General features: G+C 36.8%; 1 protein-coding gene across 1 annotated transcript in view; it reads right to left on the bottom strand.

Annotated features, from left to right (window-relative positions):
- Positions 1-25852, bottom strand: part of FAF1 (Fas associated factor 1) — a 347080-nt gene that overhangs the window by 224029 nt on the left and 97199 nt on the right. The window contains exon 7 of the mRNA XM_007536689.3: positions 3065-3170. Within this exon, the coding sequence (XP_007536751.1) occupies positions 3065-3170 (106 nt within the window). The remainder of the gene's footprint in view (positions 1-3064; positions 3171-25852) is intronic.

The following is a 25852-nucleotide window of genomic DNA, read 5'->3' as shown; positions in this document are numbered from 1 at the left end:
CAACTCCCATTCTGACTTTTAATATTATCATTGCCTTTTCCTCAAGTAAGAAGATAATGTAAGTGATAGAATTTGTAAATAGCTTTAAAAAACTAACCTTACTATCTAACTAGTTTAAATTAAGACCTAGAATAACCAAAAGATGTAAGTCATGCATTGTGAGGTAAGAAACCACAAGACCACGTGTATACCCATCAATTTATCACAACTAACTTTCATAACACAGTTATCAGAGAGTTTATCTGAAATTCATACTCCGTTTTATTTTCTAATTCGCTATTTCTCTTAAATGTGCTAATTAAAAGTTAAAATCCTATTTTTTATTCTATAAACATTTCTCTCTGAAGAAAATTTATATAAAAACAAGGTTTCTAAAAATGTAAGTTTTTCAAAAATTAAAAGCACTTAAAATAGTTATTTCTTTTTATACCTCTAACAAAAATAATATATACTACTACATAGGAACAAATAAGTTCATTATTATTTTTTAAATCATTTCCATTTCTTCCTATACTGGTCAGAATTCACTGTTGAATCTTAAACAACACAGAAAAGAGAATTCTGAAACTGGTAACAGAAATGAATGTACAATTAGCTGGCACATTAAGTTTCCACATTATACCAAAATCCCAGCATTTATAATAAATATAACACTGAATAATTATCTGAAGATAATATTTTCATCAAGGTACAAACTGACTTTTAATTACTCAACAACACGAATACCCACAAAGTGTTACTGTAAATTGTTGTAGCATAAGATCTTGTACCCCTAGACACCCTCCAGACAGGAGAAGTATCTTAGGACTAGGTCTACAGAGTGTGGCTCAAGTTCCACAAAGTATATTCCACATTCTTTTTCCAAATTAAATAAAATAAAAAAGACTATGTAAATCTGTCTGCTCAAATAAAAGCAATTAATATTAGACACTGCTGCATTTCTTTTTATTTCACACTAGCGTTTCGAAATACTGTTCAAATTTTAAAAGGAGGGAAAGAAAATAGGAATCAAACTCCGGTCACAAAATACATAAAAATGTCAATCTTTACAAAAGTATCTCTGGACAACATTAAGATTTATAGTTTTCAAGTCCTTGAAGCTTAAAAATGTATTTGATAATCTAAGTAGCAGGCCACGGAGAACAGTTTCAGCCAACTGTGGCTCACAATGGCACATTTACAGAATTTTAAATATTTCTTTTAATAATTGATGTAATCATTTTGAATCATTCTGCATAGGATATCAGGTGTGAGCAGATTGCATTAACACTGCTTAAACATTTCAACTTGTCAGTATGGCCAACGCGATTTCGGAAATATTTGCAGTATTTTCCCATCGAAACAGTAATAAAGGCAAAATAAATATATGCCACTACTTTATAATCACCGAACATTAATGAATATTTTATGTCTTTTTAAATCTCCCTGTTTAATTTAAAAGGGTGAAATTAAGTCTCCTCCCTGCAATATGCCAATTATCTGTAAATCAAACAATAACTTGGCCATTATGCTCCTTTTTGTTAATATAAGAGAAGCTAATTTGAAAACACTGCATGGCATTTTTAGACTATCAGTTTAATAGTCCTTTCTGCCCTCTTGTGGAAGAAAGCTGAAACACACTACAGAAACTGAAAATGCAATTGAAAAAAATGGGCAATTTTTAAGCTATAAGTATTTCAATCAGAAAATAAAATAAAGTACATAGCATACTGGTCTACTATGCATTACTCTAGTCTTCAATTTTAAAATCTACATTATCTAAGTTATCTAATTTATTCTGTTATCTAAGTCAATAACAATAAAATTTACTTATTTTAGTTGTTTTTTTTATTTTGAAGCAATTTATTTAATTATATTCAACAGATAATTAAAATTTTACAATCATGAAGTCCCCAGAATAAATTCAGTACCATAGTTAAACACTATCTTGATGTAAAAACAAAAACATCACTTCATAGAAATTTTTAAGTCTGAATTTAGAAAACAGAATACCTTCTACAAGATATTTAAAAAATAAAATAGCAATTGCTAAAATTAAAATTATGGCTTAAAAATGCCCAAGTAACTCAACTTTATGATTCAAATTAAGGGCTAAGAATGTTTTGAAAGACTTTAACTGCTCTTCAACAGCTACCCAGAGCTAAGCAGCAAAAAGAAACTTCAATGAGTTATTTATACTAAATCCAGAAGGTGATATTTGTTGGCAAAATATGAATATTAATAACGATTACTAAAGCCATCCATAATTATAGAAAATAATAGGATGAAAACAAAATAATTCTTCCAATACAACATTAGTAACCATTTACAGCCATGTAGTTTTAAAAAAATTCAAGACTAAGTGTGTTTAAATTTCTTCTATAAAACATTAGTAGGCAAAAGATTGTTCTCTTTACAACTTGCAAGGTATAAAGTGACATAGCTGTCATTTCAGTGCTTCTAAACACTTATACTCTCCAACTCCAGACTCCTGGCTTTTAGGTAGGTGGGGCACAGACAGACAAACAGGTACCTCTTAGGTTTGGAGGAAGTTCAATTTTGAAACAGTGGTCTGCTTGTACAGAATTAACAGTATAAGTACACTCTTACCAAGTATGATAGATAATGACTGCCAGTATTTGATAGTATCTCAAATACTGCACAAGACTAGAATTGACTAAGAAAAGCCTCCTCAAATTTCTATTAGAAACAGGCAGGGTACGTGCCATATTATAAATAATATATCTGAAAACAACCTTTCAAATAAAATGCAAGTATGCAGGAAATACACTGTCACTAAAATTTTGAATAATTATGATAAAATAAAATACATTGCACAACAATGTTATTTTTAAGTGTTATAAGTTGGCTATTTTAAAGAACTGTCATTTACAACATCTATTTTTCTAGGTTGAGTTATTTCATATACCTACAGTAATCACTGATGCTCCAGTTAATTAAAATTAAGAACCCAATAATGAAACATAAAGAGAGTTTCCAACCAGAACAGATAAGCCCTCTTTAACAGGGTCAACATTAGCTATAATGAGTTACCTTTATTCCTTAGCTGTGAGACATAACTCACCTCTTGAATGGTACTGCTTCCTGAGAAGTTCAGGTTGTACTCCCGCTGGACTTCTCGGTGGGTGATGATCAGCATGAAGTTTTGATTTAATGACTCCTGCAGGGCACTGAAAAGGTTGAAAGAAAAACAAGGAACTCTAAGATGAACAAGTTCTAGCTTGCTTTACAGCTAGCTGCAAAAACCCCAGGAGTACCATAACCTCTACACAGGCATGTCCAGGCCCAATGTTATCATCTTTTCAGCTCCTAAAGGCAAGAGAGCATGCTGAGACAGCCAAGGGATGGGGGTGGGGGTGGGGGGTGTAACCTGTTAACTCCTTCTCCACCAAGGTGTTTTTAGACTTCAATTCTAAAATACTTTGCTCACAAAAGAATTTTCCATGAGTCATATGTCATAGTTTGAAGATATATTTCCTCTAAGAGGACCAGATCTGTCAATTATATCAAATCTTAAATATGCTACTAAAATGTATACTCAACAACTTCTGTTCAATTCCAAGTGAAATAGCTGTTTGGGAAGAAACAGTAATGTGAAACTATTGTTTATAGTTACAAACGCTGTACAAGAACATAATGTGGTTTCCATCACACAGAAGGCCCTGAAATATGCAGAACTTGGATTGCAATACAAAAATTCTTGCAAAATGATTGTTTTTCACTTAGGTCTTAGAATACAGAAATTGGAGAATTCAGAGCAACATTTCTTAAGTTCTTTGTTAAAATTCCATGGTGCTAAGAGTATGTCAGAATCAGAAAGAATAAGTAAATTAGGCACATAACTCATAGAGCAGACATCATTGGCTTTACTTGTTTATGACACCACTAAAAGGCGCCAACTCTGAAAACACCCTATTATCATTAAGTCTGAATAATCTGTAAAGTCAGTTTCAAGTATAATTATGCCATGTTTATAGAGTTGGGGGGGAATCGCTGGATGTACTAGGTAGTTCTGGCCTTCAACACACATTTGCCAATCTGCACCTATAGGATAAAATTTTTATGTGACATAAACTTATAATTGGGAAGTTAATCTACCTGTCCTATTGTCTCCCATTCACAGGTATATTACAGACTAGAAAATGCAGCTTGAGAAATAGGCCAACTGGTAGAGCATCAGACTTAAATGTGTGAGGTTCCCAGTTTGATCCCTAGCACTATATATACCAGAGTGGTGCTTTAACAATTTTACAATTCTCTCTCCCCCACACCCCCAACTCATATGAAGCTTTCTCTCATACATAATAACATAAGTAAATTTAAAAACTAGAACATAAATACATGATTTTTTTTTTCACTGCCAGTGCTTCATCATTCTGAATCAATTCTTTCAGTTAGAAAGGGAGAAACAAGAAAGAAGGGAAAGGGGAAAGGGGGAGAGAAGGGCAGACATACCACAGCACTGAAGCTTGCTTTAGTAAGGCGGTGGCCAGGCTTGAATCTGGGTAGTACCTAAGGCAAAGGAACTGCACTATCCTAGTGAATTATCTTACTAGCCAAAATAAATTATTATTATTATTTTTTAAATTTTAATATTTATTTGTTTTCCATTTTGTTGCCCTTGTTTTTTTTTTTTCCTCCAGGGTTATTGCTGGGCTCGGTGCCTGCACCATGAATCCACCGCTCCTGGAGGCCATTTTTCCCCCTTTTTGTTGCCCTAGTTGTTGCAGCCTCATAGTGGTTATTATTGCCATTGTTGACGTTGCTTTGTTGTTGGATAGGACAGAGAGAAATGGAGAGAGATGGGGAAGACAGAGAGAGAGGGGAGAGAAAGATAGACACCTGCAGACCTGCTTCACCGCCTGTGAAGCGACTCCCCTGCAGGTGGGGAGCCGGGGGCTCGAACCGGGATCCTTATGCCGGTCCCTGCGCTTTGCGCCACGTGCGCTTAACCCACTGCGCCACCGCCCAACTCCCATAAATTATTTTTAACAAAGTTGGGGAATGTATCTCTAAGAAAGCAACATTTAAGCTGAAGATAGTATGATAAAAAAGAAATAGCAGAAGTCTGATGATGTTAGTCCTTGTAGACCATAATAAAGAACATGGTATTTATAGTAATTGCAATGGAAAGCCATCTGAGGACTTATTCAGGGAAGTCATTAAAATCTGACTTACATTTACATTTATACAATATTATTCTGGCTGTTGTAGTTATAGTGAGGACAAAGTTAAGGCAGAGAAATTAGATAAAAGATTAGTCCTCAAAAAGAGGAATGGTAGCTTGAACTAGTGTAGCAGATGATGGAAATATTTTAAAAGAGTTGTCTTTTTTTTCTAGCGGAAAGTTATTTTTATTTAGAGGAAAGTAACTTTTAAAAATCTTATTTTCAAACACAATGCTCAGAAAACATAATCAAGAACCATCCTGCTCATGATGACCTGCTCTTAGTCATTATGAACAAGAAATAGATCCTCAAAGTTTAGTTACTGCGATTTCCAAATGCAAATTCTAAAAATGCTATACTGATGGCTGAAAAATATGAAAGATAGGACTGAAGAAATCTTCAGTAAATTGGTTACTCTTGGAGATATATTCCTGGAGAAATATAACAAATTCAAATAGGAAGGCATGAGCAATTATGCCAAATACTACTGAGCTGGTAAGAGCCATATGGTCAGAAAAATTCCAATATTGGGAAATTTTGAGAAATTTCAGAGTAACCACAATGAAGGTTATGTGAAAAGTAGGCTGGAAGGGAGAAAGAGAAAGACAGAGAGAGAGAATTGACATAACAAGGCATAGGCTACGGAGAACAGTATGATGTTGATATATATATATATATTCCTCACTTCCAAGATGACCAAAAAAAGTACAACAACAGCTGTGCCAAAAGGGCCCTCAGCCACTTTCATCCTAACCACTGCTTCATCCTAACCACTACACCAACTACACCCAATGTACTCAAGGAAAAGGCCGTCACAAAGTTTGTCATTTGGAACACAGTCGCTGCCTGATGTATGTGAGATTATATTACTGTGTGAGCTATGACATTCACAGCATGGTGGTCAGGAATCATTCTCATGAAGCTAGAAAGGACTGCACATACTGACCTTGGTTTTACACCTGCAGGCGTTGCCTACAACCTCCACCAAAGCCCATGTAAGGGAGTTATGGCCTGAAGAAAAACTGTCTTCCAAAATAAATAAATAAATAAATAAATAAATAAATAAATAAATAAATAAATAAAATGGAAATTACACTTAACAAACAAAGTAACATAGCAGTCAAGAAGGTTGAGAAGGAGCAGAGGTCTGGATTCACAAGTATGAGATCTTAAGATTAATTTCTAACACTACTTGGGCTAGAATGCTGCTAGGGTCTCAGTTTCCCTCTATCTATCTAACTTTTAAAAGTAATGTAATAGGGCTGGAGAGATAGTACAGCAGTATTCCAGTAAGAAAAAAAATATAATAGAAAAGAAAGAATATTGTATTGCATCAAAGTAGACTCTAGGGTGAGAAAGGGGGTTCAGGTCCTGGAACACGATAGCAGAGGAGGTTGAATTTTTAAGTGGAAAACTGAGAAACATTACACATGTACAAACTGCTGTCTTTTACTGTTCGCTGTAAACCATTAATCCCAATTAAAAAAAAAAAAGAAAACATAATTTTCATTTTGAAGCCTACCTATGAAATACCTACCATCTTATTCACAAGTTAGTGGTTCAGAAAGGTTAAGCAATTGACCATAATTATACAGCTATTTTTAAAAAGGACAGAATAAAATCTATATTTGATTGAGAGTTCATAATATGTAAGCATCCTACCTTCCAACTGACTGGGTTGTTTTAGGGATCCAAAAAGAAATAAAAGTCTTGCCTCCTGGGAGGTCACAATTCATTCATGCAGTTTTGTTTTGTTGCTTTTTTTTTTCCTTCTTTATTGGGAGACTAATGTTTATAGTCCACAGTAAAATAAAGTCATTGGTACATGTGTAACATTTCTCAGTTTCTCAAGTAACACTCTAACCCCCACCTAAAACCTCTCTGCCATCATGTCATGTCCCAGGACCTAAACACTCCCCCCTACCCGAGAGTCCTTTACTTCGGTGCAATACACCAAATCCAATCCAAGTTCTGCTTGTTTTTTCCCTTCTGTTCTTATTTTTTTCTTTTATTATTATTATTATTATAATTTTTATCTATAAAAAGGAAACACTGACAAAAATCATAGGATAAGAGGGAACAACTCCGCACAATTCCCACCACCAGAACTCTGTATCCCATCCCCTCCTTTGAAAGCTTTCCTGTTTTTTTAAAGATTTTTTAAATTATTTTTATATTTACTAATTTTCCCTTTTGTTGCCCTTCTGTTTTTTACTGTTGCTGTAGTAGTTGTTGTTGTTGTTGTTTTTAATGAGAAAGATAAGAGGACAGAGAAAGAACCAGACATCACTCTGGCACATGGGCTGCTGGGATCGAACTCGAGACCTCATGCTTGAGGGACCAAAGCCTTACCATTGCGCCACCAGACAACATCTGTAGTTATTATTGTTGTTGTTGTTATTGATGTTGTCATTGTTAGATGGGACAGAGAGAAATGGAGAGAGGAGGGGGAGACAGAAAGGGGAAGAGAAAGATATACACCCGGGGGTTGGGCGGTAGCGCAGCGGTTAAGCATGTGGTGCAAAGCACAAGGACCTGCATAAGGATCTCAATTTGAGCCCCCGGCTCCCCAACTGCAGGGGAGTCACTTCACAGGCAGTGAAGCAGGTCTGCAGGTGTCTGTGTTTCTCTCCCCCCTCTGTCTTCCCTTCCTCTCTCTATTTCTCTCTGTCCTATCCAACAACTAACGACATCAACAATAACAATAATAACCACAAGGGAAACAAAAGGGGGGAAAATGGCCTCCAGGAGCAGTGGATTCATGGTGCAGGCACTGAGCCCCAGCAATAACCCTGGAGGCAAAAAAAAAAAAAAAAAAGACACTACCACCCAACACCCTTTTATTTTTTTTTAAATTTATTTATTTATAAAATGGAAACACTGACAAAACAATAGGATAAGAGGGGTACAATTCACACCACCAGAACTCCATATCCTATTCCCTCCCTTGACAGCTTTTTCCTGGTGGCTGAAAAGAGAGTTAACATATAAAGCCAAACAAATTGTTGACTAACCATGAACCTAAAGGCTAGAATAATGCAGATGAAAAGGTGGAGTGGGGGTGTCTCCGTTTTTTGTAGATAGCTAGGAGACATATTTTAGTTATATTCCAAAGGACTATGTGCTATACTAGCTTTTTTTTGTCCGTGTGCCTGAATTTTTAAAAAAAATTTTATTTATAAAAAGGAAACACTAACTAAACCATAGGATAAGAGGGGTACAACTTCGCACAATTTCCGCCACCAGAACTCTATATCCCATCCCCTCCCCTGACAGCTTTCCTATTCTTTAACCCTCTGGGAGTATGGACCCAAAGTCATTGTGGGATGCGGAAGGTGGAAGGTCTGGCTTCTGTAATTGCTTCCCTGCTGAACATGGGCGTTGACAGGTTGATCCATACTCCCAGCCTTCTCTCTCCCTAGTGGGGAAGGGCTCTGGGGAAGCAGAGCTCCAGGACACATTGGTGGGGTTGTCTGTTGAGGGAAGTCTGGTCGGCATCATGCTAGCATCTGGAACTTGGTGGTTGACAAGAGAGTTAGCAAAAACAAAAAACAAAAACAAACAAACAAAAAAAACGAAGCCAAACAAACTGTTGACCAATCATGGACCTAAGGGCTGGAATAGTGCAGATAAAGAGTTGGGGGGGGTCCTCCATTTTGTAGATAGCTAGTAGGCATATTTTAGTTATATTTCAAAGGGCCTGTGGCTATACTAGTTTTTGTTTTGTTTTGTTTTTTCCTTTTTCTTTTTGCCTGAAATCTGATATGCCGGTGGATCCAAGTTATTGTCTGGGGAGATGATGTCATGGCTGGAAAAAGAACCAGAAAGCTGGATCCCCGACTCCCTTTTTGAAAAATTTTACTTATTTATTCATGAAGATAGAAGGAGAGAGAGAAAGAACCAGACATTGCTCTGGTACATGTGCTGCCAGGGATTGAACTGTGGACCTCATGCTTGAGTGTCCAATGCTTTATCCACGGCACCACCTCCCGGACCACAGCTTTCCTATTCTTTATCCCTCTGTGAGTATGTACCCAGGATCATTATAGGGTGCAGAAAGTGGAAGGTCTGGCTTCTGTAATTGCTTCCATGCTGAACATGGGCATTGACAGGTCAATCCATAGTCCCAGCCTGTCTCTCTCTTTCCCTAGTGAGGTGGGGCTCTGGGGACTCGGGGCTCCAGGACACACTGGTGGGGTCATCTGCCCAGGGAAGTCTGGATGACATCATGGTAGCATCTGGAACCCAGTGGCTGCCATGAGGGTCACTTCATAGGTCACTTCATTGGCGCTTCATAGGGGTCGCATTGTAGGTTTAAAACCACTGCTCAGCTCTAGCTTATGGTGGTGCCAGGGACCTCAGACCCTCAGGCATGAAAGTCTTTTTACATAACCACTACACCATCTACTAACCCCACTCATTTTTTTTTCTATAATTACTTGGGTTTTTTAATTTGTAATCATACAGGTATATAAGTCATAATAACCACTGGCCACAACTATTCAGAACTTAAAACAGATGTTAAGAATTGTGTGGGGGTGGGGAGTAAATAATGTGAAGGAAAATGGGTAGAAATTTGCCAAACAGATATACCAAATGACTTCAGACATAGACTGGAGGTGGTCCAGGAGATGGCTCAGTGGATAAAGCATTGGGTTCTCAACCATGAGATCCTGGGTTCAATTCCCGACAGCACATGTACCAGAGTGATATCTGGTTCTTTCTCATGAATAAATAAATTCTTTAAAAAAAGAGAGAGACTGGAGAATATAGGAAAAATTGTTTTGTTTTGTTTTTTAAAAAAAAGCCAAGGCTAAGGAAAAGTGAAAATGAGTTTGAGAAATAAAATTTGAAAAGCACTGCATTGTAGAGAGGTTCAAATCCTAGGATAAGGAACTTTAAATTTCATATATTAGGTGACTGTTTATGTATGGGCTTGTATTTAGGTTCTTGATTCTGCTCCACTGGTCCAACTGTTCACTTTTACTGTGGTATCATGTAGTTTAAATTACAACTGCTTTGTAGTATAAGCTGAAGTTGGGGAGAGTGATAGTTCCAATTAGTTCCTTTATTTCTCCAGAGTGTTTTGGCAGTTTGTACCCCTACATAAATTTTTGGACAAGTTGTTCAATTTCCTTGAGGAATCTGTCATTGGGTCACCATGTGTTGTGTCTAACAATATTTACAACAGTCTTTTATTAAGTTGGCCTTGGTTCACCAACATTGGTTTTTAACATTCTGAACTTTTTTTTTTGCCTCCAGGGTTATTGCTGGGGCTCGGTGCCTGCACTACAAATCCACTGCTCCTGGAGGCTATTTTTTCCCTTTTGTTGCCCTTGTTGCTGCTGTTATTATTGTTGTTATTGTCGTTGCTGTCGTTGTTGTTGGATAGGACAGAGAGAAATGGAGAGAGGTGGGGGAGCCTGAGGGGGAGAGAAAGATAGATACCTGCAGACCTGCCTCACCGATTTTGAAGCAACCCACCTGCAGGTGGGGAGATGGGGGCTCGAACAAGGATTCTTACGTCGGTCCTTATGCTTCACACCATGTGCACTTAACCTGCTGTGCTACTGCTTGACCCCCATTCTGAACATTTTGACCTCCCCCCTTTGTTGTTTGTGTACCTGGTTCTATTCTACCACTGGTCACCTCATATAGAGTTAGAATTCCTTTGCTTCTTTTCATGTAAAACTCCTTTCAGTAATTCATGCTAGGCAGGATTTATGGTAGTAAATTCCTTCAGTTTCTGTATGTTTAGGAAGATTTTTACTTCTCCCTCCTACTTGAAGAATAATTTGGCAGAACAGAGTATTCATGCCTGACAGTTCCTATATTTTCATACTTTAAATATGCAAATCCACTCCCTTCTAGCCTCTAGGGTTTATGATGAGAAATCTGATAAAAATCAGGTGGTTCTACCTCTATACATCAATTCTTCCTTTCCATTATGATGATATTTGAAGGTCAGGCCTTAGGAAGATGATTAGGTTTAAATAATGAGGAGAGTCTCCATGATGTAGTACCCTTACAAAGAGAAGCTGAAGCTTTTCTCTTTCTTTCTTTCTTTCCTTTCCTTTCCTTTTCTTTTCTTTTTTTTTTTGTGTGTGTGGATGCACACGCCTCCAGGGTTAATGGAGAGTCTCAGTGCCTGCACTAGGAATCCACTGCTTCTGGAGGCTATTTTTTCCCTTTTGTTGCCCTTATTATTTATCATTCTTGTTATTATTTCTGTTGTTGCTGGATAGGACAGAGAGAAATGGAGAGAGATGGGGAAGACAGAGAGGAGGAGAGAAAGATAGACTCCTGCAGACCAGCTTCACCGCTTGTGAAGCGGCCCCCTGCAGGTGGGGAGCCTGAGGCTGGAGTCCAGATCCTTACTCCCATCCTTGCGCTTCAAGCCAGGTGTGTTTAACCCGCTGTGCTACCACCCGACCCCCGAGGCTGGAGCTTTTTCTACCATGTGAAGACACAGGAAAAAAAGACAAATCATCCACAGTAAGAACACTAGTAAGAGTCAAATCTTCCAGCACTTTCTTCTTGAAATTACCACCCTCCAGAACTATGAGAAATAACGCCTATTGTTTTAGTCAGCCACTCTAAGGTACTGTGTTAAAAGAGCCTGAGTTGACTAATGTAAGGGTTAGGTCTTCCACTAATGTATTGCTAACACTCAATTAAACAGCTGTCATAGGGGCTGGGTGGTGGTATACCTGGTTGAGCACACATGTTATAGTGCTCAGGGACCCAGGTTCAAGCCCCATCCCCCCATTCCCACCTGCAGGGGGAAAGCTTTGCAAGTGGTGGAACAGTGCTGCAGGTGTCTCTCTGTCCCTCTCCATCTCCATCACTCCATTCCCTCTCGATTTCTGGCTGTCTCAATCCAATAAATAAAGATAATGCAAAACAATTAAAAAAATGAAAAAACAACTGTCATTACTTTAGCACAGGCTTCTAAAATAGTTGTCTGTTAGACACCTGTATATACATTCCATATTGAAATTCCCCACTTAATATAATCCAAGATACAAAACAATATGTTTGGCTGGGGAGACAGTATAATGGTTATACAAAAATACTTTCATGCCTGGAGTACTGAAATTTCAAGGTTCTATCCCCAGATCCATATAAGTCAGAGCTGAGCAGTGCTCTGGTAAATAAAATAAAATATATATAGACATAGATATATACATACACACATATGATATTTTGAAACTCATATAACTAGGGGATACTAGAAGGTTGTATATAAATACTACTTTCATTAAAATATGAATCAAGAAATTAGTCTGAATAATCTGATAACTGTAAATTTTTCAATTAAATAACCCCCATAGTTGTACAGTATAAAATGACACCCTTTTAATTAATGCAAACGGAAACTGGATTCACTGGCGTAGCTGCCTAATAATACTAAATGTCCACTAACACATGTATTTGAGAGCAATGAAATCAAACTTCTCAAATTAATGCTATATCTGTAGTTAAGATAAGTAAACTATTAACTCCAATATAGGAATCAAAAGTCTCATTTTTCATTACTGCTGTGTACATATGCATCTCTTCATAAGACACTGGGCATTTTAAATTAAAAAAAAAATCATTACAAAATGAGAATCAGGAAGTTTATTTCTGTGTGGTCTGGGAGGTGGCACAGTGGATAAAGCAATAGACTCTCAAGCATAAGGTCTTAAATTCAATCCCCAGTATCACATATACTAGTGTGATGTCCAGTTCTTTCTCTCCTCCTATCTTCTTTAAGAATAAATAAATAAATAAATCGTAAAAAAAAAAAAAAAAAAGTTTATTTCTGCTAGATTGTATTTTTAAAATATGGGCTCACATTGAAGAAAAACAGTCATTTTCCCCTCAAATTATTATGGCTTATTATTATAAAAATGCAAATAATAGTTTTGGAATGTGCTGTTAAATTCTCATAAAAAAGTTATAGAAATAATAAATAGTCAATTCATATCTGTGCTCTTAGGAGAACTAATGCAGTTTCCAATAAAAGGAATGGGAACACAGAACTCTAGTATTTTATAATTTTGTAAATCAATATTAAACCATTAATAATTTTTTAACTCTCATCAATATTTTGTAAATATATCTTTCCAAGGCACTGCAATTTTTTTTCCTTTCGTCACTTTGGGAATATTTTTTGATCTACAATGATCCTGTTATCCTTTCAGATACATCAAGATTTTAAATTAAAAAGCACAGCACATGGCAATTTAAATTTCCATTCTAAACTTAAAATCAAATGAGCTCTTGTCAACAATAGACCAAATTTACTATAATTATGGATTATTTACACTAAAACAAAATAAGAAATCAATATGTAAATGTAATGTTTGTTGTAGCTAATGCAGCCAGCAATGACAGATTAGGTTCAAATAGCAATCAGTTTGAAAATCTGGTACATATGTAAATGAGCTAGGGACCTGATGTTTACTTTTGACTGTATTTCATTCAGGATTTTTAAATTGTCTCAGCAACAGCATAAAAATAAAGTGTTAATCTTTCCACTATAAATACAACTTGAGCCCTCATAACTAAAACTGGGTTTTACTCCTGTCCAGCTAAACTAAATTATAATAGTACTAATTCTGAATTGCAGATTACATCATTCTTAATTAACACTTTGCTACAGTTGTTAACATCCTCCAAGACACCAAGTTATCATCACCACAAGCTCTGTAACAATCTTAAAACCACATTTAACAAAGGTTGGCTTCTTACTCTGCAACTACTTCTAATTGCTTTCTATAGTGGCAATTAGATATGTCTAGATAAATAAACATTTGGTTTCACATAATTCTTAATAACATTTTTCATGATGATTTCAAAGTTCAAGTGGCCTTATGTATATAATTACTCTTATCAATATAGTGATATATTGTATTTAGCAAACCATATTAACCAAAATATGTAAGATTAATCAAAATGTGGCAATTAGTGGTGATAGTGATACCTTGTGATCTATCAAGTAGTTCACAGTAAAACTGTCAAATATAATTCTACTCATCAAAGTAAAATATGAATAAAACAAAAACAGATAAGTATAAACCAAGTACACTGATTTTGGTTTCCAGAGTAAGTGACCAGCTTTCTAACATTAAATCAATCATAGAGAATACCTGAAGTTCTTTTTTTTTTATTTTATTTTTAAACCAGAGCACTGCTCAGCTCTGGCTTATGGTGGTGCAGGGGATTGAACCTGGGACTTGAGGGAGCCTCAGGCATGAAAGTCTGTTAGCATAACCATTATGCTATCTACCCCTGCCCCTGAAGTTCTTTTTTTAACCAAAAGTATATGCTAACAAGTTAATTTCAATTGTCACAGACCTATCAATAGGCAGTATATAAGTGGGTTTGATACAATAATCTAACTGTGTTGTGATCTCCATGTATGCCTTAAAATAACAAATTCCTTCTTTTGCCCATGAAATATATAGTTTTAGAGATTTGTCCTCCTTAGACAAAAGCAACATTTATTCAACCCAATACTTCCTTATTTTTTTATAAAATCTAATAATAGCAGGGATAGATAGCACAATGGTTTTGCAAACAGACTCTCATGCTTGCAGCTCCAAAGCTCCAGGTTCAATCCCTTATACCACCATAAGCCAGAGCTAAGCAGTGCTCTGGTTAAAAAAAAAAAAAAAATCTAGTAATAATGTCCTCTCAAATTTAAGTTAAACAAGAATCAAAGTAAAGTAATTAAAACACTGATTATGTAATTTTCTTTGAGAGTAATGATCCTACTTTAAGCATATATCAAACTGTTATCAAATATCATTTTGATCACAATATTGGCAACTTCTGTAGATAAATTAAATTTTGTGAGGGCTCAGAGGATACCTCAGTGTTAAAGCACAGAAATTGCATACCAAAGGCCTTGGCACTACCATTTGTCAGAAATTAGTGATGCTCCAGTGTCTCTCTTTCTCTTTCTCTGTCTCTCTCTCACACTCACATACATACATACATATATACATACATACATACATACATACATACATACATACATACACACACTCCTAAAAAACTATATAATGAAAATAAATTCTATAAAATGTATTAAAGGAAAAACTAACATCAAATTTAGTCCATATACTTAAGATATACACTTTTTTCATCTTTTTTTAATTTGTAGTTTAGTTACAAGATTGTAAGATTTTAATTCATAGTGCCACAACATACCCACAATATATACTTTTTAAAATTACTTTTCAATAATTTTAATTATTTATTAACATTATTTATTAGACAGACAGACAGAAATTGAGAGGGATGGGGGGATAGAGAGGAAGACAGACAGAGAGACACCTGCAGCACTGCTTCACCACTCGTAAAGCTTTCCCCCTGCAGGTGGGGATCAGGAACTCGAACCTGTGTCCTTGCACATTGGAACATGGGGGCTCAACCAGGTGTGCCACCACCCAGCCCCAATATATCCTTTTTTTTTTGCCTCCAGGGTTATTGCTGGGGCTCAATGCCTGCTATTTATTCCCTTTTGTTTGCCTTAGTTGTTTACAGTTCTTATTGTTGTTGTTATTGCTGTTGTTGTTGTTGGATAGGACACAGTGAAATCAAGATTGGAGGGGAAGACAAAAAGGGGGAGAGAAAGATAAGGCACCTGCAGCCCTGCTTCACTGCCTGTGAGGCGAGTCCCCCTGCAGATGGGGAGCCAGGCACTGGAACTGGGATCCTTGCTCCAGTTCTTGTGATCTGCGCCATGTGCGCTTAACTACTGCACAACCCCAATATATAAGACTTGGGTCCTTTATCACCATCATGTGCCTGGATCCCAAAGCCCTCTCCTTTCCTCCTTCTCCAGTCTTTTTGCTTTTATGCATGATGTTATTTCTTATTTTCTGAATATACAATTAAATTGTTTCCTTCTTTTTTAGATTTTGAGTTTTCATAATGAAATAATTTTTGAATATTTTATTTATGTATTTATTGGCTAGAGACAGAATTTGAGGAAAAGGGGAGGGAAGGAGGGAGTGAAGGAAAAAGAGTAAAAGAGAGGGTGAGGGTAGAGAACATAAAAGACACTCTTGCCCAAGGCTCCAAAGTAGCAGGTTCAATCCCACCCAACATCATCAGTCAGAGCTAAGCACTGCTGGGGTGGGGAGGGGGGAAGGAGAGAAGGAAGGAGGGAAGGGTAGAGGAGAGAGAGAGAGAAAAGAAAAGAGGATTTGAAACACTACTTTAACACTTGCAAAGCATCCTACTTGTAGGTGGGGACCAGGGATTTGAACCTGGGGCCATAACCATAAGAACGTGTGCTCTACTAGATGTGCCACCTCCCACCCCCCATTTTCTGTCTATTCTTCTAATTTGTGTGCTTAAAATCACAAAATTGCCTCTAAATGCCACTTTCATTGTTTGCCACATTTTACTATATAGTATCCATATGACACTTCTAAATCTAGTGGTTGTAGTAAGTGTCATATGGATACTTTTTTTTAAATTTCATTTTCATAAACAAATTGTCTTTAATAACCAAATATATGAAGGAAGAGATGTTTTCTCATTATAGCTTCACTTCTAATTTTACCACGGAATACAGAATCAGGCATGATAATGACACTTGGATAATGACTGTGACTAATACAGTTTTCATAAGCATTCCATGTGTACTTAATTAGGCTACTCAAGTCTCCAACAGCCTATAAAGATTTGTTATTTAATAAATTAGTTTCTGAAAAATGCTTGTTATAAGATGTTGATTTATTTCTCGTAATTTTTTTCGATTTTTGCTTATTTGTGCATACAAGTTCACAACTGTCAAGACTTCTTGGTAAATAACCCTCATGCCTTAAATTCAATTTTGTTATTTTGCTATACATTTTAAAATTAATATTTTGGGAGTCGGTGGCAGCACAACAATGACGATATCAATAACAACAACAATAATAACTACAACAATAAAAAACAATAAAGGCAACAAAAGGGAAAATTAATTAATATTTGGTTGAAATACCTAGAATATTTTTGTCCCTTTTTCTCTTTCTCTCTCTCTTTTTTAAAATATTTATTTTATTTATTTATTCCCTTTTGTTGCCCTTGTTGTTTTATTGTTGTAGTTATTATTGTTGTTGTTGTTGTTGGATAGGACAGAGAGAAATGGAGAGAGGAGGGGAAGACAGAGAGGAGGAGAGAAAGATAGACACCTGCAGACTTGCTTCACCGCCTATAAAGCAACTCCCCTACAAATGAGGAGCTGGGGACTCGAACCGGGATCTTTACACAGGACCTTGTGCTTTGCACCACGTGCGCTTAACCCGCTGCACTGCTGCCAGGCACCCTACTTTTAAAATTCTATTTGATCAGGCCAGGAGGTGGCACAGTAGAGGAACCAGTGGACTCTCAAGCATGAGGTCCTGAGTTAGGGCCCTGGCATCTCATGTGCTAGTGATCCTCTGGTTCTCTCTTGCTACTCTATTCTCTCTACTATAAATAAATTCATCTTAATAAATAAATACTATTTGAGAACTTGCTTCTCTAATAGAAGAGTTTAATATTTTATTTAGTTAACTTTTGCTACAATATTTTGCTTTCTATTCTCCTTGTTTTCCTGTGTGGGTTATTTTTATTTTTTTCATATTACTGGTTGCTGACAGATTGAGCAAATTTCCTCATTCTCTTTTCTACAAATGTGCATGTTATTTTTCTCAAGTGTTTACCCCCTTTAGTTTCAATATCCATATCTAGGTTTATGATTTCCTAATAAGAACTAAGGTTATTTTGGATCTCTAGGCTTCTTCAAACAAGAACCTAGCCTCTCCTCTCCTCTCCCGGATCAACTAGGAATACCAAAGGAGACCACCCAGACCGAAATAAGACAGGACTAGAATGACCACAGGAACCCAGTAAATCACCCATGAGTACAAACACGTGTGGCTGGTGACAGAGAGGAGAGAGGGGTCTAAGGAGAGATTAAGTGACTGCTAACAGTTCAACAGTTTATCAGTGGAGACACCACCTCCAGTCTGCTCCACAACAAGGGGACAGCTGAAGGGAGGAGAGGACTCCCCAGAGACTCACCAAGTACAACTCTGAGTCTCCATTGCTACTACCCTCAGAATCTGGAGCAGCAACAGGGAGGGACACCAGGGGACAGAGATCTAACCTGGAAATTCAGGAGAAGACCTATACCTCGGTGGCATAGCTGAGGAGCTGTGAAAGTCTCTTTGCATAACCACTGGATTATCTCTGCCACACCCTGCTTTACTTCTTGGTCAGGGGTCAGTGATTAAGCTAAGAAGCCTATTGATAGTTCAAAAGCCCTCAGGCTCCCATAGCCTACAGGGAAGAAAAAAAAGAGGCTTTTACACCACTGAGCTCCAACTCAGGGATTGAAAAAACTGTTAACTTCCACCACGGTAAACCCTTTAATTAAATTACTTAGACACAAGTCAATCCAGGCAATAGTGATCAATAATTTGAAAAGGACTGATAAAGGGAACTCATAACATAATATATAAAATGGTTAAAACAACAAGAAAAAATATTGGAGACTCGAACCAGGACAAGAGTCCAGCTAAAAGTCCTCCAGAGGGTGAAGCACAAAACAACGAGTTCAACATCCAAACATTAGCTAAGGAAATATTCACAGGACTGAGTAAAGAATTTGAAAAAATTGTAATCAGAAATGCAGGAACAACAAATGAGAATATGGAAGAAAATTCTAATTATCTCATGGTTATTAGAGAGCTGAAAGCTGAAATCGCTGAGCTAAGAAGGCAACTAGCTGAACAAGCTAAAACAGTATCAGAGTAGGGCAACAAAATAGATGAACTCCAGAAAGCAGTAGAGGGCAGAGAGAATAGAATCTATGAGGCTGAAGACAGAATTAGCAAGATTGAGGATGAATTAGAGACAACTAAAAAAGAAGTAAGAGATCTCAAAAAGAGATTAAGAGATGCTGAAAACAACAACAGAGTCCTATGGGATGACTTCAAAAGAAACAATATACGCATTATTGGCTTACCAGAGGAAGAAAGAGAAGGAGAGGAAGAAAGCATTGTCCAGGCCATAATAGCTGAAAATTTCTCTAGTCTAGACAACACCAAAGACATAAAGATTCAAGAAGCCCAGAGGGTCCCAAACAGAATTAACCCAGATCTAAAGACACCAAGACATGTCATACTTAGAATGGAAAGGAATAAGGATAAAGAAAGGATCCTCAAGGCTGCAAGAGAAAAACAAAGAGTCACCTACAAAGGAAAACCCATAAGATTAGCAGCAGACTTCTCCATACAAACAAGAACCTAACAATCAACTCCCAATAACCACTTTCTCTAGTCATTACCTAAGCAGTAATCCTAATTCAGCTACTTATAATTTACTATAAGAATTAATTCCTTAATTTCTTATTCTTGTAACAACTATTTCTTAAATTCTATTTCAGTATTATCTATAATTTGTTCTGTGTCATTAACTACAAGAGTTCTAAAGTCGAGAACCTACAAATATTCTCTACAAGTCTTAACCTCTAATATGACTGACTATACTAGTCTCTCTTCTTATTTGCAGGAGATACATTTTAAGACCTCCAGCAGAAGATAGAAAGGGAAAGAAAAAGACACCTGCAAGCCTCCTTCACCACACTACCTGCAGGTGGGAAGCAGGAGCTGGAACCCGGATTCTTGCACATGGTGATAAGTGCACTTAACCAGGTGCACTTATCTCTTTATTATGTGTTTGTAACCATATCTCTTTATTATGTATTATTTACAAAGTGTGCTGATTTTAGCTACCTGAAACAGAAAGAAAATCCATGAACTGTGTTTGGGGGTTAAGACTGTACTTTTAGGACCATTTTAACAAAATAATTCAGGTTAAATGAGAACCTAAGAATTGATTCCTAATCCAATGGGACTGGTGTCTGCATAGAAGTGACAAAAAGACATAGGAGAAGATGAACTTTCCACAAGACAGGAAGAGAATCCATACAAAAAATTAAACCTTGCTTGAATATCCCCATAAAAACAAAGAGATATATTTTCTCATTTAGAGTTTAAACCACCATCCTATCTATGATGTTTTGATATAACAGTTCAAGCAGACTACTTTGGCCAACACCCTTTTTTTTTTAGTTTCAATTATTTAATATTTATTTGTTTGTTTTTGCCATCTGCTAACTCTTCTGATATTTCTAATAATTTTCTAGGTCCCTCCATCTTAATCTTCCCTCAAAAGTCTCCTTCTTTTCACAGTTGAAGCTTCTGAAAACAACAGTAACTCTAATAGTTAATTTCTCCTATATTCCTTAAAATCTAGCAGAACCTTGTTCTCATTCTGTGTTTTACCAAAAATTAAAAAAAAAACTCCTAGAGTCATCAATTGTTCATATGCCAAATTCAATGACCTTTTAAAATTTATCCTTCTACTTGACATATACTACAGTATTTAAACAAAAACTAGATGCAGTAGTATAGATTTTTTAGTAAGACGATTAGTTCAGTTCTAGACACATGGCTACATTACATATAGGACATATACCACTAAACAGCTCCAAAGGCAACAAGGACATACAGATTTCATGAGTCATCTACATATTTAGAAACAGAAGGTTTGATAGTAAATGTCAGTGAGAACATAAAATAAGTAGGACTGCTGGTTCAAGTCTCGGTCCTCACCTGTGGGGGAAAGCTTTGCAAGCGGTGAAGCTAGTCTGCAGGTGTCTCCCTGTGTCTCTCCCTATCAACCCCTTCCTTCTTAATTTCTGGCTGTCTCTATCCAATAAATAAATAAAGATAAAAAACCATAAAATAAAAGACATTATAACTTAAAAAAAATAAAAAGGACTGCTGAGAATAGAACTCTTGGGAAGACCAACTTTTTCAGGTGAAGAAAAAGAAATTTACTGAATGAATCAAACAAAATATAAACAGTGAGTGATATCTTACTTCTTTTTTTATATTTTATTTATTTTTCCCTTTGTTGGCCTTATTGTTTTTTATTGTTGTTGTAGTTATTATTGTTGTTACTAATGTGGTCGTTGTTACATAAGACAGAGAAATGGAAAGAGGAGGGGAAGACAGAGAGGGAGAGAACGACACCTGCAGACCTGTTTCACTCTGCAGGTGGGGAGCCGGGTGATCCTTATGCTGGTCCTTGTGCTTTGCACCACATGCACTTAACCTGTTGCAATATGGCCTGACTCCCAGTGAGTGATATCTAAGGAAATGTTCTATAAAGAGTTGAATTATGAAAAAAAAAATCTAAGATTAACAAGATAACTCATCTACATTGTGAACATGTGTTGACATGCAGATAAGAGAGAGTTAAGCATAGTCTACACTACATCAGAGGAAGCTTTGTCACTGTGGTATATTTCCTATTCTCCTGTCTTTTCCTGTCTAAAAAAGCAGGTCCACATTGAAAAAGCCCCAGAGACAAGAAGAAAAAAGAAAGAAAAGAGAAAAAGTCTAACACATTTAATATATAAGTTCCTTGTGTGATATATAAAAGTGGTTTTTGTGTAGAAGGTAATCATTAAATGTCTAATCAACTGATTATTTTATGTATTATTGATGTACAGTTAGCAGGTTATTTTTCTTTCTAATTTTATTATGGCCTACGGTATAATTGGAGAGTGCCTAAAAGGTGCTGCTTCTTTCATCTTTCAATTAATTAATGAAATTTTGTTTATTAAGTTTGAAATGTTCTTCAACTATTATAAAAATTATGGTTGGGAGTTTGCTCAGACTGGCAAAACAGCTCACTTGGAAAGTATGCTTCTTGCTATGTGCTAGAGCCAAGTTTGAGCCTAACCCCAACTGAATTGAAGGAAGCTTTGGTGGTGTGGCAACCCCCATCCCACCCCTCTGGGAAGGAAGAAAGGAAGGAAGGAAGGAAGGAAGGAAGGAAGGAAGGAAGGAAGGAAGGAAGGAAGGAAGGAAGGAAGGAAGGATGGAAGGAAGGAGAGGGAAGGAGAGGGAAGGAGAGGGAAGGAGAGGGAAGGAGAGGGAAGGAGAGGGAAGGAGAGGGAAGGAGAGGGAAGGAGAGGGAAGGAGAGGGAAGGAGAGGGAAGGAGAGGGAAGGAGAGGGAAGGAGAGGGAAGTTTGTTATTAAATTCTCTGAGAACTTGAAATTCTGTTTTCTGAAAAACAGAAAAACTTCCCTAAAATAATTCTAAGTATTTTAAACTATAGATACTGATATAATTTTGTGGCTCTTAGCTTTATCCCCACCCCCACCCCCCCCCCCCCCCCCCCCGCCCCGGAAACTGTAAATATGAAACAAGACTCAATTAGCAGGCACCCCCTAGTGGTAGTAAAATCAACTTAAGGAAAACTAACTTCATAGGAAATAACTTTACATAATGCTCTTTCTGTGTCTACAGATCTTGAAAATGAAATTGCTTATTAAACAATTTGAGTGTCTTAAATCAATTACTTATTAAGTGCTTAATAACATATTTATTGTAATAAAAGTATACTCGGTGCATTTTCATAATTATTGAAAAATTAAAATGGTTGAAAATTAACTGTGTTTTCTTCAAAAAGTATATAATGGAAAATGACAAAATTTAAAAACTTTTCATACCAGAGAATTTTCATTCCAAAAGTAAGAGACACAGAAAACAGCATCATTATAACTTGGTAAAAATCCATATAGCTAACTAAGGGACTACAGTACTTTGGTGCTGTAAGAAGTATTCACTCTCAGATAAACACTGCATTTCAGAAGCACTGCAGACTTGCTTAAGTGCTGAGCAACTGGCAATCAAACTAAGGTCAGCCAAATGGCAATGACCATCAGTCTAGAAAGAAATATTGATAAATCCATTTAATCATACTACTGGAAAGCAATAGATTATAACCAATGATGTCTCCTATATGCTTATAATTATGTGGATTACTTATTGGATGACAGTGACTACACTGTTAACTAACCAAGAAAATTGTGTTCTACTTGGCTAGATACAAAGCTATATCTACACCTCTTTGTTTAACTTAACCTCATCTACTATTTATATCAAAATAAAGATGCACTAGCCCATGCAGGGAAATAGTTCAACTGGTAGTAACATATGCCTGATATTCCTGGTTACATCCCCGCCATGGAATGTACTAAAGGGTGCTCTAGCTTCTCTCTCTCTCCCTCAACCTTCTCTCATGTAATTCTCTAGCTTACATAAATAAATTAAAATTTTTCTTAATTATGTCTACTTAATGAAGCCTTCAAAAAGTAAAAAATAAAATAAGACTATAGTTGAAACCATTTTGGAGAATTTGTTTCCAGAGTGGTGAAAAGGAACAGATCTGTGAATTGGGTGAATACCACACCCCAAAATTCAAAGGAATAGAAGTTCCTGTGCCTGACACCCTTCCAGATTTTGTCTTATCTCTTCATCTTCTTCAAACAACCTATATTTCTCATTGGTGTTTGATATGGGAACAGTTTTGTGGAACTGAACTTTGAACCTGTGGTATCTGTTGCTATCTCCAAGATGATAACATCAGAAGTCATTTAAATTGTACTACATCCAGATGGTGCTGAAAAACAGTCTGTTGTGGGGTAAAAAAAATCACATATTTGGTTGACAGAAGTGTTCTGAAAAAAACAGCCAACAATATTTATACACTTTTCCCATATTTGGGAGCTACTCTCTTCCCTGATCCAGCTTTCTAGCCCTTTTTCCAGCCATAACATCATCTCCCCAACAATAACTTGGATCCACCTGCATATCAGACGTCAGGCTCAGTCAGGCAAAAGCTAATAAAGTTGTGGGTCCTTTGTAATATACCTAAAATAGACTTACTAGCTATTTCCAAAACAGAGGCCCCAAATCTTCATCTGCAATATTCCAGCCTTTAGGTTCATGATTGATCAACTATTTCTTTTTTAAAAAATATTTATTTATTTATTCCCTTTTGTTGCCCTTGTTTTATTGTTGTAGCTATTGTTATTGTTGTTATTGATGCCATCTTTGTTGGCTAGGACAGAGAGAAATGGAGAGAGGAGGGGAAGACAGAGAGGAGGAGAAAAAGATAGACACCTTGCAGACCTGCTTCACCGCTTGTGAAGCTACTCCCCTGTAGGTAGGGAGCTGGGGTCTTGAACCAGGATCCTTATGGCCATCCTTGCACTTTGCACCACCTGCGCTTAACCCGCTGTGATACTGCCTGACTCCTAATCAACAATTTCTATGGCTTTATGTGTTAACTCTTTTTCAGCCACCAGGTTCCAGATGCTACCGTGATGCCAACTGGACTTCCCTGGACAGATGACCCCACCAATGTGTCCTGGAGCTCTGCTTCCTTAGAGCCCTGCCCCACTAAGGAAAGAGAGAGACAGGCTGGGAATATGGATCGACCTGTCAACACCCATGTTAAGCAGGGAAGCAATTACAAAAGCCATACCTCCCACCTTCTGCACCCCATAATGACCCTGGGTCCATACTCCCACGGGGTTAAAGAATAGGAAAGCTATCAAGGGAGGGGAGGGGATACGGAGCTCTGGTGGTAGGAATTGTACCCCTCTTATCCTATGATTTTGTCAGTGTTTCTATTTTATAAATAAATATATTTTTAAAAGACTGTTCTGCAAACAACGTACTAGAGGTTTATAAGTTGGGTTGTTGTTTTCCTACCACTACATAATAGTAAAGATAACTGGTAGGTAGTGCGGGAAAATTAACAATATTTATACCTTAGGGACACTTATTTCTCTACCAATAAGTCATCAGGATGTATTAAAGGAAAAAATATATAGTCAGGAAGGTAGGTCTGTGGTACAAAGTACATGCTTCACATGTAGGAAACCCTGGTTTCGATCCTCACTGCCTAAGGAGTTAGAGTGGGGAGCAGAAGGGGAAAGAAAGAAAATGTTTATAAAATTTTTAGAAATCTAATAAAAATTTCATCATGATTCTGGAATGATATTGTACTCACAGAAGGTATCATTCTACCACTAGCATAATCATACAATTTGGATCAGTTTGCTTCATCTAGTGATAAAAACATAGTAGATAAGTAAATATTAAAATGATTTGATTAAGCTATAAATGAACAGGGTCTGTAAAAACTAAAAAAAAAAACAACAACAAAAAAAAACGCATTTGGTCATCTAAACCAAACAGAGAAAAATTGTTAACACTATTTTTTAAAATATTTATTTATTCCCTTTTGTTGCCCTTGTTTTTTTATTGTTGTAGTTATTGACATCATTGTTATTGGATAGGACAGAGAGAAATGGAGAGAACGGGGGAAGACAGAGAGGGGGAGAGAAAGATAGACACCTGCAGACCTGCTTCACCGCCTGTGAAGCGACTCCCCTGCAGGTGGAGAGCTAGGGGCTCGAACCAGGATCCTTCCGCCGGACCTTGTGCTTTGAAGTGTGGCCTGCGCTTAACCCACTGCATCACCGCCCAACTCCCTGTTAACACTATTTTTAAGCTGCATTTTGCAGAGTTCAATGCATTATCCTCAAAGGGAGACCTAAACAGAGAAATCAGAATTCCATTTTCTCACTTCTTTCCCTCCAATTCTTCTTGTTTCCTTTCAGAGAAGTACCATGAGGGATTGCTTGTTTGTTTGATTTTCAGTAAGCCACATTTAACTTTACATTTAGTATCTGATCTTTTTTAAGTTAATTTCCATGACAGAAAGAAAATAAGCCAGAACACTACTACATTATACGGAGTGGAGGGAGTTGAACTC

This window comes from Erinaceus europaeus, chromosome 13 (assembly GCF_950295315.1).
Source record: "Erinaceus europaeus chromosome 13, mEriEur2.1, whole genome shotgun sequence".
Lineage (NCBI taxonomy): Eukaryota > Metazoa > Chordata > Mammalia > Eulipotyphla > Erinaceidae > Erinaceus > Erinaceus europaeus.
Note: the sequence above shows the minus strand (reverse complement) of the source record. Positions and strands in the feature narration are given on the sequence as shown.